Source organism: Haliotis asinina, chromosome 9 (assembly GCF_037392515.1).
Source record: "Haliotis asinina isolate JCU_RB_2024 chromosome 9, JCU_Hal_asi_v2, whole genome shotgun sequence".
NCBI lineage: Eukaryota > Metazoa > Mollusca > Gastropoda > Lepetellida > Haliotidae > Haliotis > Haliotis asinina.
In genome coordinates, this window is record NC_090288.1 from 19,477,469 (window position 1) to 19,491,965 (window position 14,497).

The 14,497-nt window shown below is 40.9% G+C and overlaps 1 protein-coding gene across 4 annotated transcripts in view; it reads left to right on the forward strand.

Annotated features, from left to right (window-relative positions):
• The window catches only part of LOC137295555 (uncharacterized), a 41,379-nt gene extending 29,629 nt beyond the window's left edge, over positions 1 to 11,750 (forward strand). For 3 of the 4 annotated variants that reach the window (XM_067826944.1, XM_067826945.1, XM_067826946.1), the window contains 2 exons: positions 4,486 to 4,542; positions 11,563 to 11,750. In XM_067826944.1, coding sequence (XP_067683045.1) covers positions 4,486 to 4,542; positions 11,563 to 11,660 — 155 coding nt within the window. In that variant the 3' untranslated portion in view covers positions 11,661 to 11,750. The remainder of the gene's footprint in view (positions 1 to 4,485; positions 4,543 to 11,562) is intronic. The other variant, XM_067826947.1, reaches the window with a different exon arrangement.
• Positions 11,751 to 14,497: the final 2,747 nt, after the last annotated feature.

Genomic DNA, 14,497 nt, shown 5'->3' on the forward strand with positions numbered 1-14,497 from the left:
AAGAGAGGATGCTCCTGTCGGCACTTGTTACACAGAGGAAGGAACAGCAGTTTGTGTCTGAACATCTAGCTTCTACCACTGCGGGGATTAATCTACTTCTATGTCTGCCACATCATAGAGTGAGAACTTCACAAAGCCTTTGTATCAAGCCCTGAAAGCCTTTGTATCAAGCCCCATGGTCTGCACCTATGGTATTCGACGGAAGGATTTAAGGGGTAGCAAGATCAGTTACTCAAGATTCAAGGAAAGTTATAATGATAAAATCCACGCTTTGACTTCTGTCATGAATATTCTATGAGACAGCTACAAGATTCCACTGGAGGATACACCACCGCTCACAAAACTACCAACTCCCATCATCTACACAAACAATCAGCTACACAAGTTGACTGATGCTATATCAACACTGTTGCAGAAGGGAGCAGTAGAAGTAATACAGCCTGGATTTTACTCCCCAATTTTCTTAGTACCGGAGAAGAATTCCAGAGAGAAATTCCGTCTCATTTACAGCATGAAGGAATTCAACAAAAAGTTTCTATGGAAGCCAGAACATTTCAAGATGGTACATCTTCCTCAGGACTCCTCATCAGACCAGCAGACTATCTAGCCGGCGTAGATTTACAAGATACATACCTGCATATCCTGATACATTGAGAATCCAGGAAATATATATGTTTCCTTTTCAATGACCAGCATTACCAAAGGACAGTCCCACTGTTTGGAATAACTTCGGCCCTATGGCTATTTACATGGATAACCATGCCCATCGTCAATTATCTACACCGCTTTTTATCTGGACAACGGGATACAAGGGCATCAACGGAAAAGTCAACTCAGACTACAGTTAGACTTCACGATCAGGCTACCAACACAACTGGGTTGGTTAGTTAATCACCTAAAGTCAGAACTGGAACCCTAGCAAGATATCACATTCCTTGTGATTTGTTTCATCTCTACGTTGAATCAGATTGTAGTTCTGGAGGATCGATGGGTCATGATTCAAGAAATGATACTGCAAGCTCTACAACGTACCTTACAATGATTCAAGAATCTTCATCTCAACAACAGAGGACGGATTCCACTCCCAAACAGCCTGAAGCCTTTTCTGATGTAGTGGACTCGCCGATCGAATGTCTGCACAGGAACCTATATGTTAGAGCTGGTATTCAACAACCACCTTTACATGGACACATCTGTACAAGAATGGGGAGCTCATCTGAGAGACGAGGTAGCAGCAGGAATATGGAACAAAGAGGAACTGGCTCTTCACATCAACCAGTTGGAAATGAAAGCGGTCATTCATACCATCCACCACTGGTCGACAGTATTGAGAGACAAGTTATTAATGATCCACATGGACAACTCAACAGTAGCATTTTACATAAACAAACAAGGGTCAACAAGATCACTATCTCTACTACGCCTAACGTTTCAACTGTTCAACCTAGTCACCAGTCGGATTCTTCAAGTAAAAGCATGTCACATACCAGGAGCCTGCCACATCATGGCAGACACCCAATCTCGTCCCCTTTGTCCATCTCCAAGAGAATGGATGCTGCATCGGGAAGCGTTTTATCTAATCAGTCAAGCTTTCGGATCACTACAAATAGACCTATTTGCAACGAGATTCAACAAACAGACAACAACCTTTGTGTCGCCAGTTCCAGATCCCTTAGCCTGGGCAATGGACGCTCTCAGCATTCCACGAGAAGGAGTAAATGCGTACGCGTTTCCCCCTCTGGTACTGTTACCAAAAGTCATTGAGAAAATCAGAAGAACAAAGAGGTTACAACTGATCTTGGTCCGTCCTACTGGCCAATGAGATTGCTTTCCAACACTTATAGAAGAGCTAGGACAGCCAACACTACAATTACCAGAATGGAAGAATCTTCTCATTCATCCTCACACAAAGCAAATGCACGGCCAATCATCGGAATTTCGTCTTCACGCATTAAGACTCGTTCGAGAGCAGCTAATGCAGTCACCATAGCCTTACGTAAATCCACTTGCACACTTTATGATGAAACGGTTTGAGACATACGCCAGAAAAAGGGGATTTTCAGTGAACAAGGCAATTCATCCTCAAATAGCAGATTATTTATGCTATTTACGTCAGTCTAATGGTCTGAAGGGTTCCACATTATCTACGTACATAGCTGTTCTCAGCTCAGTCATCACTATGGGAACAGGGACCAAACTGACTAAAGTACCAGAGCTTATTGCTTTACTATATTCGTTCAAGTTGGAAGATCAACAACCCAGATTAAGAGGTCCAGCGTGGGATGTAAATATTGTACTCCAACTTCTCATAAGTTATTCATGTGACCTTCTTGATCGAACTTCATTTGAAATGTTGACGCAAAAGATGCTATTTTTACTTGCCCTGGCTACAGTAGCAAGAGTGTCAGAAATTCATGCTCTAGACTTTGATTGAATGAGCTTTGATACAAGTCACCAAGAAACAGCTCATTTAGGCCCATTTAAGATGGGATTTCATAGCAAAGAATCAACTGCCAGGTCAACCGGATAGACAATTCCGTATCCCGTCTTTGTCTTCAATCTTAGGACCTCATGATACACAAGATTTATCATTATGTCCAGTGAGAGCATTGAAAATATACTGTGCATGTACCAAGTCTAGAAGACAACGATTCAAGTGCCTATTTATCCCTATATCTACTGAGATACCCACGGAAGTATCGCGCAACACTATCTCAGTGTGGATCAGTGCTGTTATACTTACTGCATATAAAGCAGCAGGATTAGACCCTCCACGAGCCTCTAACCCACATGATGTCAGAGCTCTAGCCTCTACACTAGTGCTACATGGGAACTGCTCGCTATCTACTATTATGGAAGGCTGTTTTTGGAAGTCAAATTCAGTATTTGCCAACCATTACCTGCAAGACATAACCATGGAGGACATCACAGGCATTCATCAGTTTGGACCACTTGTCGTTGCTCAGCAAGTAATAGTTCCCCGACGGCGCTGATTTATCTCACCCGATTTATCACGTGACTTATGGAAACCAGACGCTCTGCGGAGTATTGTGGTGGAAAGTATATGCGCATGTCTTGAAAAGACTAGCATAAGTGATTATGACCTTGCATTCATTATGAAGATAATTAAACATGAAGAAAGGTCACAACTAGCTTCGATTGTTATATCGTGACATTTAGTTGCAACTAACAAGACACTAGCTATGTCAGTGTCATCACATACCAGTCAACAATGCCTTTTTTCGAGTGGATGTGATTCCCCCCAAAATCTACAATGAATATTAGAAGAATAAGACTGAATTATCGCCATTACAAGTTCCCATTGGGGTGGGGAATTATTGGACGAAATTTGCAACAGACAGCAAAATCCAGTGTGGTCTGACCCACCACCGTTTCCATCGGATTCTGTATTCATTTAAGCATGAGTCAGGATAGGGAAAAATATGTAATTTTCTGAATAAAATTGATATTTTATACTTATCCTGACTCATTGCGAAAGCCCTCCCAGCCGTCCCTCACAGACACGCTGAATTCTCGTATTTTTGTGTTGGTCAATTAAAGGAGAGAGTGAAGTATCATGGCAGTCGGCTGACCATGTGGAGGGGAAGGGAGGTAATACTTGGGTGAGTGTGATTTTACGTCTGATTCTTTTACAAGGGAACTTCAAGAGATTTCAGGTGTTCCACTACCTTCGCCAGGAAGAGGATAGTAAGCAGTTAAGCATGAGTCAGGATAAGTACAAAATATCTTAGTCCAAAATTGATAGATATAATAATCTGAACCTATGGTTGTGCCTTTTGCTATTTACACATTTTTGGCATTTATATTTTTTTTTTGTTTTTCCATTGAATATTTTTGTGTTAGTCTAATGTTGGGATGGACCTCGTTTCCGGAGCACAACTAAAATAAAACGTTCAATATTTTTCTGCAAAACTTGGTAGATATATCAATCAGAACCTAAAGTGGTGCCTCTTGATACTTACAGGATTTTGTCATTTATTATTTTCTCGGTTTCCATGGAAACAGTTCTGACTTAGTCTCAAAATGGAGGGATGGGCTTCATTTCCTGAGCGCAACTGGAAAACTATTTAATATCACACAGCAGAACTTGGCAGATATTTGAGACAGACCACAAATTGGTGCCTTTTGCTATTTACAAAGTGTTGGCATTTTTATTTTTCCTGCTTTCCATGGAAACAATTCTGACTTAGTCTCAAAATGGAGGGATAGGCTTCGTTTCCAGAGCACATCTCAAAAACCATTTGATATCTTTCAAAGGATCTTAGCAGATATATGAGACAGATCTTGAAGTGGTACCTTTTGTGGTTTACAGATATATGGCATTTATATTTTTCATGATTTCCATGGAAACAATTCAGGCTTAGTCTGAAAAAAACAGCAAGTAAGTGCCAGATGATTTGTCCTTTCAAATATGTAGGGGCAGGGAGGATGTGTCATCTTCTTATGACTCTTGTCTAATTATAGGTGAACCTCAAGTCAAGGAGCCAGGGAAACAAAAGAGGAACAGAGATAAGGGCGATGGTAGGAGAAAATGGGTGTTTTGTATTAAGAATTTGGTGAACATTGATGTTTAAAATGAAGGGCATTTCTGTCACATTTTTGAAAGTACAACTTAGGAAATTATGTAGTTGTATAGGGAGTGATAGTGTGAGACCAGGTCACTTATAAGTGATGTTTTACGATTCATTGCCCCTGTGGGAGTGTGAAATATTGTTGGACTGATGGTGGAGCATCATTCGAGGTACACGCAAGATTTCATGCAAAATCAATTGAAGAATCAAATTCAGATAAATTTAGAAATATTTATTTTTTAGTTAGCATGGGGTGAGTCAGTCAGGTGAAAGGCTAACTATCCAGTGTATTGCAGTACTTGTCTTAAGGTGGCAAAGAAATGTCTGTCTTAATCTAATCAGATAACATATAACGAGCCTCCTCTGCTACTTCCTGAGGTACCGATAGTCCGCAAAATGTCAACTACTCCAAGGGATAGTGATTATTCCTTGGACACGCATATGCTTCACCAATCTGCATCAGAAGATGAAATGTGGATGGATGTCTGCAATGCTACTGGAACAATTGGGGCATCCTCAATGATGACTACATCTCACAGATCTAAAGGGAAGGGTACAAGATCCCACTACAGGCATCACCACCATCACCAGGCACAGTCGAGGAACTACATCTGCAGGATCTGGCACTCAGATGTTACTCTCCAGTTTTTCTTGTATTGAAGAAAAATGCCAAATACAACATCAAGGAATTCATACAGCAGCGAAAGCCTCACATCCTCAAGTGGCGGATCATTTATGTCACCTACGACATATTGCCGGCATAGTTTGGGGGGGAAATACAGGACATACTTTGAGTCAGCCAGAATAATCTAATCATGGCCCATCAGATTCTGTAGGCATAATGAGTATGAGTCAGGATAAGGAAAAATATGTAATTTTCTGAATAAAATTGATATATTACACTTATCCTGACTCGTGACATCAATCACTCCCAACGGACCCTCCTATGGCACATTAGATCTCACTGCAGATTCTTGTGTTGAGCTGATAAATCGGAGAGAGTGACAAGGTCATGTAACCGATGTTGGTGGGAAAAGGCAGGGAAAGCTACTTGTGGGTGAGTGTGATTGTGTGTCTGCTTCAAAGAAGGGAACTTCAAAGTTCAAAGGGATTTCAAGTGTTCCGTGTTCTTTGCATAGAGGAGGGGGAGATAAGTATAATAAGCATGCGTCAGGATAAGTATAAAATTACATTCTGAAAATTACATTTAATTGGTTCTCAGGTAATCTCAGACTGATGTATTTGGTAGATAAAGGCAGGATTTTCATGCAGTTAAATAGTCCCAAGATGAATGGGCCCTGTTATAAAAACGTGGACCCCATCATTTTGTCACAAGTGTTGATCCTGGCCGCACAGTGATATGACAGGTCCAGTGCATGCATTTCTCATCCCAACCAATTGACAGTCCGTTGAAAATAATAAATCATTCGAGGGGTCGTGCACAAGATACACTTCTATTATGAGTATAGTGTAATCCTATTATCCTTGTTAAAAAGATACAGGTGGTAATTGGGTATGGCAGCGTGTTGCCTGTATGACCCGGTATTCATAAAACTTGTAACTTATTATATGTTATTGGAACAAAACACCTGAGAATTATCCCATCATTTATCACTTTGGACACATGACTGTTTCTATTGAAAATGCTGGACCAAGTGGAGTTGATGTTGATCAACTAGTTGGGCTCTTTAAAATATGCCAGTCACACCCGCCCTTACATGTTGTTATGTAAGTGCATGGCATACAAGGTGTTTTCTTTGCAGGGCAGATAGAATTCCTGCCTGTCCCCAAGATCAGCAATTGTTTCATTGAGGTGCTGGTTCATCGTACATTATGTAAATTATGCAGTAGTTTTCAATTGGTATTTCAGATATTTTACCGGACATGTCCATTAGATTTATGTTGTCGGATAGGAAATTATTAGTGAGCAATATTGTGTCTTCCACGGTCACGGTGACTGCCAGCAGACTGGTGATGGCGTTCACATTCACCTGCATGTAAACAGAGGAAATGTGGTGGTGGTTGGTTTGACCACCTGAGTTTTGATCCCTTTATGATTACGATGTTGTTGTTGCCAGTCGGTGGTTTGCCAAGCTAGACTTCGATGTACAGCTTGGAATTCACTGGTGGATCCTCCATAATGCTGACCACACTATCGAATCGTGACACCATCTACAAACCCATGTTTTGCGTCCCGGATTTATGCAATAATGTGTCGGCTGTTTTTTGCGACAGTGAGCTGACGATCCTGCTGTGTTGGGATGTAAGCCAAGAGCAGTGTTCCCTTGTTCACCACTTTCATCAGATAGTAATCTTAATCTGTGAAAATATCCGGAGAGCCGATCATGATGTTGAGAATGCAGTCAATTTGGGATTGCACAAATGCCCATTCGTTGTCGTCTGTGAGGATGAAAGCGTACTGTGTGTTTCCAGAGACAAGTATGATGTCGATGTCATCCAGGTCAAATAGCTTACTGACAAACGCTGGGGACATCATCCGTTCTAGAATAGGTCTAGGTGGAAGCAGAACAGTTATGTGGTCGATCTGTGCGATGGAAAAAACATATACTCTGGTGCTGTATGCCCGTCCCGATGCAGCTGAAAAATTTCTCACATGTTTGCAGTGCGAAGAGGAAAACCACCAGGAAAAATTTGTGCCCCATCATCCCCGTGTGCATGACCCAAGACAACAGATAAACTCACAACAATAGCACTCTCTGCGATGTTTGCAACAAACCCCTGTTCAGTGACGCTGTGAGAGATCATTGCCATGTCACCAGTAAGTACAGAGATACCGCTGCTCACAGCTCATGCAATTTGAAAAGTCAGAGTCAATTCCAAAATCATGTTTCACAGTCTTCACAGTTACGATTCTCACTTGATCATGCAGGTAATTGTGAAGGTCAACAGTAACCTAAGATGCATCCCCAACAAAATAAGAAAATATGACACCTTCTGGTTAGATGGGTCTGAAATTCATAGACAGTGGTCAGTTGCTGCTGTTGTCTCTAGACAGTTTAGTGAAAGCAAATCACTTGGTAGACTTCAACGTCACCAATCGATACGTTGATACCAAAACTTGACTGCTGCTGCTGAGGAAGGGCGTCTACCCTTACAAATACATGCGATTACATCCATCGCCTGCTTTTACAGCGACCTGACGAACTCAGCCATCACCGATTCTGAGCACATGTGGGACTAACTAGGCTGCAAGAATTTGGGTGACCATCACAAACTGTACTTGAAACTTGAAAACTGACCTGCTGCTGCTCGCCAACATGTTTGCAATATTCAGAAAAATGTGCTTGAAACAGTACACCATAGGTTTCTCCTGGGACGCCTTGTTGAAAAACACTGGTGTAGAACTGAAACTGCTGATGTGTTATGACATGCATCTGTTCATAGAGAAATGCCTGTGTTTTGGGATTTCTATGGCCGTCAAACAGTACGCACCGGCCAACAAGAAGTATTTGGAAGGTCATGACGCGAGCAAATCAACCATTCCTTATCGCGATGCCAACAATTTGTACGGCTTGGCCAATCTACCTGCCAGAGGATTCAAATGGGTATCCTCATATGATATCGACATTGTTTGCATTGTGGCAGATTCAAACAAAGGTTACATACTCAAAGTGGACCTGGTATATCTGGCAAAATTTCAGTAATTGCATAACAGCTGGATGTCTGAATATTAACAAGTGTTGATGGGGGAAAATAGGCTGGCTAATGTCGAAAAACTTGTACCAAACTTGATGAACAAGCAAAAATACATCACTATAGTAATCCACAGCTGTATTTATCGCTGGGAATGAAATCATTGGATTGAGCCGTACATAATAATAAACATGAATTTTCAAAAGCTGTCCTCCAGTGATTGTCAGAAGACTGTACAAGCTCATGAACAACTCACTGTTCAGCAAGACGATGGAGAATTTGAGAAAAAGTGTGAATGTGAAACTAGTCTGATCAAATGAGAAGGTAAAAGGCAAAACTCATAAAAATGCTAGCCCTGTATTCAACCACTGCACATGAAGAAATATCACATCAAATTCAACCAGCCTGTACATGTGGAGATGAGCATCGTTCAAAGACTTGATGTATGACTGTTGTTTCAATGGAAACGATTCAGACTTTGTCTCAAAAGTGAGAGGTGTGTTTTGTTTCTGGAGCAGAACTCAAAAACTTTTTAATATCTGTCAGTAAAACCTGGTAGATATGTGTGGCAGACCCCAGATTGGTGCCTTTTACTATTTACAGGTTTTTAGATTTTTTCTATGATCATTTTGGGGGTTCCATTGAAACGATTTGGACTTTGTCTCAAAATGGAGGGATAGTCTTTGTTTCCAGAGCAGAACTCAAAAGCTTTTTAATGTTTGTCTGCAAAACTTGGCAAATATGTGAGGCAGACCCTGAAGTGGCGCCTTTTACCACTTACAAAGTTTTGTGATTTATCATTTTCCATAGAAACGATTCTGACTTAATCTCAAAATGTAGATATGGGCTTCATTTCTGGAGTACAACTTGAAAACGGTTTAATATCTTTCAGCAAAACTTGGCAGATATTTGAGACAGACCACAAAGTGGTGCCTTTTGCTGTTTACAAAGTGTTGGCATTTGAAAACCATTTGATATCTTTCAACAGATCTTAGCAGATATATGAGACAGATCTTGAAGTGGTGCCTTATGCTGTTTACAGATATATGGTTTTTATATTTTTCATGATTTCCATGGAAAAGATTCTTCTTTTAAAAAACATCAAGTAACCTTCAGATGATTTGTCCTTTCAAATATATTCATGTCAATTCATGACACCGTCAACAAAACAAGTGCTTGGCAAGATAAAGGATGAATGCATGGGCATGCCGATCATGGAATACATGGGGATTGAGACCAAAAATGTAATCAATCAAGAAAGCAGACGATGAAATCAAGAAGGCAAAAGGCGTGAAAAAATATTTGGTGAAAGACACATATCAAGCCAACCATATTCAAAGAAGCCGTCTTCAAAAGCGGCATGTTCAAACAGCACAGGAATGTGTTGAGAAGTGATAGAAACACAATATAGTCAAGCCCTGTTTATCCGAACCTCAGATATCTGGAAAACTTGCCTTCCAAACAAAAATTCCTTAAAATGAATTCACAACGTTGTATAATTACTCACCTATCCGGAAATCCGCTTTCCCTAACCGTATAGTCATTTTCACATACAAAACACTAAATTATGTGCATTTTTCGTCTCATATATCCAGATGGTTGAGCACCTGTATGTTTACACGCACGATTACCGAGGGCCTTTCGTGACGTAACAAAGAAGTTGGCAGCCTTTGAAGCGTGAGAAGATTAACTACCCCTGAGTAGCAAGGTGACAATGAGTTAATTTTGAGGCTTGTCAATTTGTGGGTCACTATAATTATTTAATCCGATGTGAGCGAAAGGACAATTACTAACTGCTTTTGTCATGTGGATATTATCCAATCAAATGAGGACCCACAAGAAGACATGGCCTTGTCGGAACTTCGTGATGTACTACGATCCTGTGCACAACTGTGACTGTTACTGAAGATGATCTTGTGAACGTCGACAGTGGCAAACTGACTGGCAAAAGTCCTCTCGCTTTTCTGTACAGCCAATGCAAAAGGCTATGACTGATTTCTTCAAGCGAGCACAATGCATGAACAGGTATGAGACATTGTATGCACTGATATTTGTTTATGTGTACCATAATCAATAAAGATTATGTCTGATGCCTACTATGTTCATTTCTTTGTACGTTTCTTTGTACATATGGCCTGTGATTCAGATATCCGAACAATTTAATTAAAAACACAAGTGTTCGGATAAACGGGGCATGACTGAACAGTCTTAGACATCGCTGTCTCCCATGGACACGAAACAGTGGATTGTCATTGATGGAGTCACTACTTCTGAATGCATACATGGAGAAAATTTATTACAGCCCTCGTGGATACCGGAAAGTTGCAGGCCCCATTTGAATCTCGCCAAAGCCTCTTGAGTGCCTGAAGATGTCACCAAAGCTTGCCTTTAAAAACAAAGCTCTCAGACGCAGTAAAGTGGGAGAGGTCTTATTGCACCTTAGCTGATCACCTATTCTCACACCAGTGCTCTCAGGATTTAATCCATCCCAGAAATAGAAAAATGGCCATACGTTTGCCGCAAATGGTGGCTACCATCAACAATAAAGTCACTGGACTCATGGACGAAACCTGTTTAAGCCATCAAAACGAAATTTGTCTCTGAAGAATCATCAGGAGCAGGTCGCACAATAACGGAAAATAGATTACTGGACCGGGTCAGTGTTAGGTACTTGTACCAGCCAGGTGAAATACAAGGGAGCCACTGATCTGATATGGTCCATTAAAACTTACAACATCACCATAGTCGACATCAAAGATGGCAAACAGAATCTGTATATTTCAAAGACAGGCCGCCCAAAAGGATTCATCAGAGAGAAATTACAAGTTGTGCCCCACAAAACCGTGTCAGCCAGATAAGGATAGCCGGCAAGGTATCAACCAGCAAGAGAGACAACTGGCCGTGCATTGGGATCCCTGTCTTTACGAGAGTCATACACAGTCAGACACACACCTAACTAAACCTCACTACATTGTAACAAGTACAGCATGCTCACTCAGAATTTCATGAATTGTAAAATTATCACTTATAATAAGGGACCTGGTCTCGGACCATCACTCACTATACTACTTATGTTGACTCTTGGGTCACATATGACACTTTTCAAGGTCATTCCCAGATCTTTTGTTCACCTGATAATTCTTGAATAGGACAAATAGAATTTTATTCTGTTCTGTTATTGGTCATGACATTGACCTTGTAACTTCCAGTCATAATTTTGAACACAAAGTTATTTGCAACAGTGTATTTTTTATCATATTTACACTGGAAATTAACATTTTCACGTTATTACTCAATAGGAATGTGTCCTTTTCAGATAACATAGTCATGGAAGAGCATGGGCCAGGGAGGAAGAAGAGAGGTTCATCAGATGTCGTAACTCCTCCTAAAAAGAAGAAAAAGAAGAAACATTAGAATTATCAAGCTGAATGTTATTTTAGCCATAAAGTGTAGAAGTAAAAGTTTGTACATTGTGTGATTCTGTGATAAAACATGGGAATTACCCTAGATTTACATCATTACTCTAACAACCTGTACAACCATACATTCACAACCAAAGATGTATATCTGTACAAGGGCAACCTTGGATGTACAACCAAACGGCTGCAACAGAGGATGTGTAAGCATGCAGTTGCAACCAAGGATGTACAACTATACAGGGACAATCCTAGATGTACAACCATATATTATAGCTAAAATACATGGAATTATTATGATACGGACCTCCTATTATCAGAAATTTGTGGGCTGCTGCAAATGATATTGGACCGCTCAACCTTAACGACGGGCCACTATTAGTTCTGTTGTCAATTTACGTCATAATGGGTGCGTGGGCAGCTTTGATGTGCCGAACACTGACAATACAAGATGGAGTCTGATTGTGATGGTACAGCAGCGTTGGTTTGAGAGATTGAAAGGGCGCTTTGTGCACCTACCGACTCTCTTGGAGCGAAAAATTGCATATCAATGAAACTGGCAGCGATTTAGATGAAAATTTAGTAATCCATCTAATCAGGACTATTCTTATGTCACAATATATAAGAACGAGTCATCCAAGGATCCAGTCAGTATTTATATGTTCTACCTGTCAAAACTCCATTCTGACTGCGATGCTCATTTCCAGCTTTCAAGAAATCAGGAATTTGGTACAATAATGCTCTTTTGGGAAAGAACACCTTGGGCACCCATATGCAAAAGATTTCCGAAAAGGCTGGTTTGTCACAGGTATACACTTATCATTCAGTCAGAGCTTCTACAATCACATACCTGTTTCAGGCAGGTGTCGACGTCAAACAAATCTGCAACATCACGAAGCCTCAGGAATCACTGAAGCATTACATTTCAGGATCCAGTAGCGCCCAAAACAGAGCATCTAGTGACATACTCCAGTGTGTGTTGTCACCCAAGATGCCAGCAAACACCTTGGAAAATCTGAATAGGCCAACCTGTTAACGGGAACGCCAAATTTCAGTTCAAGAAAATGTTGAAATGACTTACAGCTCATTCGACATTGGCTTTGGGATCGCAGTTATTCTGGGGCAAAAAAGTCAAAGCGACCCGAATTCCCGCTTTACCAGTAATATTGGCTTTCTTGCTGGTGCTAACCTTAACAACTGCACTATAGACGTTGTTGTTGGACCAAAACCGAACACTGAAAACTGATGTATCTAATAATGGCGGCCATAGTTCTGACATGTTGCAGGCCAAGGTTGAATATCGTCACGCTCTGTTGTGATGTCACTGGTATTGTTTGATGAAGTAATTGCAATTGGTCAGTCAACCCTGAAGTTGGTTTTGAGTAAACTTACAGTCAAATTCCTATATTGTTTCCTTTTTCTTTTCAACAAAAATTCCATGTATTTTAGTAATAATTACGGAAATGCTATTTTTGAGGTCATTATCATTCTCAGAAGCCCTCTTTTTCACCTAGGTTAAAGGCGCCAGGCTAGTGATCCAGCGAGGTTTCGGTTTCGGGATCGAGCCCACCTGTGACGGGGTGTGAAAACCTTGGAGTCAACTTTGTGTGCAGACTTTTTCAGTGTTGTCACAACCCCAAGTGTACAGTATACAACCCTGTGCACTTAAAAGAACCCACGAATCCGTTGGTATATGACCAGATGGTGGCCACATGAACACGTGCATACACCTAGTTGCGGGTACAGCAACATGCAGTAAACTTGGACACAGTACTGTGACTATGTGTCCCAGTCCTCCCAGCTGTCAATTGGGTACCTCGTTAGGATGAGAGAGCCATAGTTAACTCGGTGCGCCTAGTGGCAGCAAGAGTTGTATACTCCCCAGGGAGTTGAGATTGAAATATGATGTGCTGTTGAGATTGACATCCAGTGATCGAGGGAAAAATACCTGTGCCTTGAGCATGCACTACTTGCGTGGATATGTGCGCTATATACATATCCTATCTATCTATCTATCTATCTATCTATATCTATCTATCGCTGCTGAAAATGATAATGCCCTCAAAAATAGCATTACCCTTATATAAGAGCAACCCTTCGATATACAACCATACAAGAACATTCCTTAGGTATACAACCATGTAGGAAAAGTCCTTAGATATACAGCCATACAGGGGCAATCATAGATGTTACAACCATGCTGGGGCAATCTTAGATGTTCAAACATACAGGGGCAATAATTGGATGTACAACAATATATGAACAAACCTAGGTATGCAACCATATAAGGGCAACCCTTAGGTATACAACCATATAGGAACAATCCTAGATGTACCACCATATACGGGTAACTCCAGATGTGCAACCATATGTGAACAGTCCTAGATGTACATGTACAACCATACAGAGGTAGCTCCAGATGTACAACCATAAAGGGCCAGTCCTAGATATACAGGGGTATCTCCAGATGTACAACCATAAAGGGACAGTCCTAGATATACAGGCGTATCTCAAGATGTACAACATTAAAGGGGCAATCCTAGATATACAGGGGTAGCTCCAGATGTACAACCATAAAGGGACAGTCCTAGATATACAGGGGTAGCTCCAGATTTACAACCATAAAGGGACAGTCCTAGATATACAGGGTGGTAGTTCCAGATGTACAACATTAAAGGGGCATTTCTAGATGTACAGGGTGGTAGATCCAGATGTACAACCATAAAGGGACAGCCCTAGATATACAGGGGTAGCTCCAGATGTACAACATTAAAGGGGCTGTCCTAGATATACAGGGTGGTAGTTCCAGATGTACAACATTAAAGGGGCATTCCT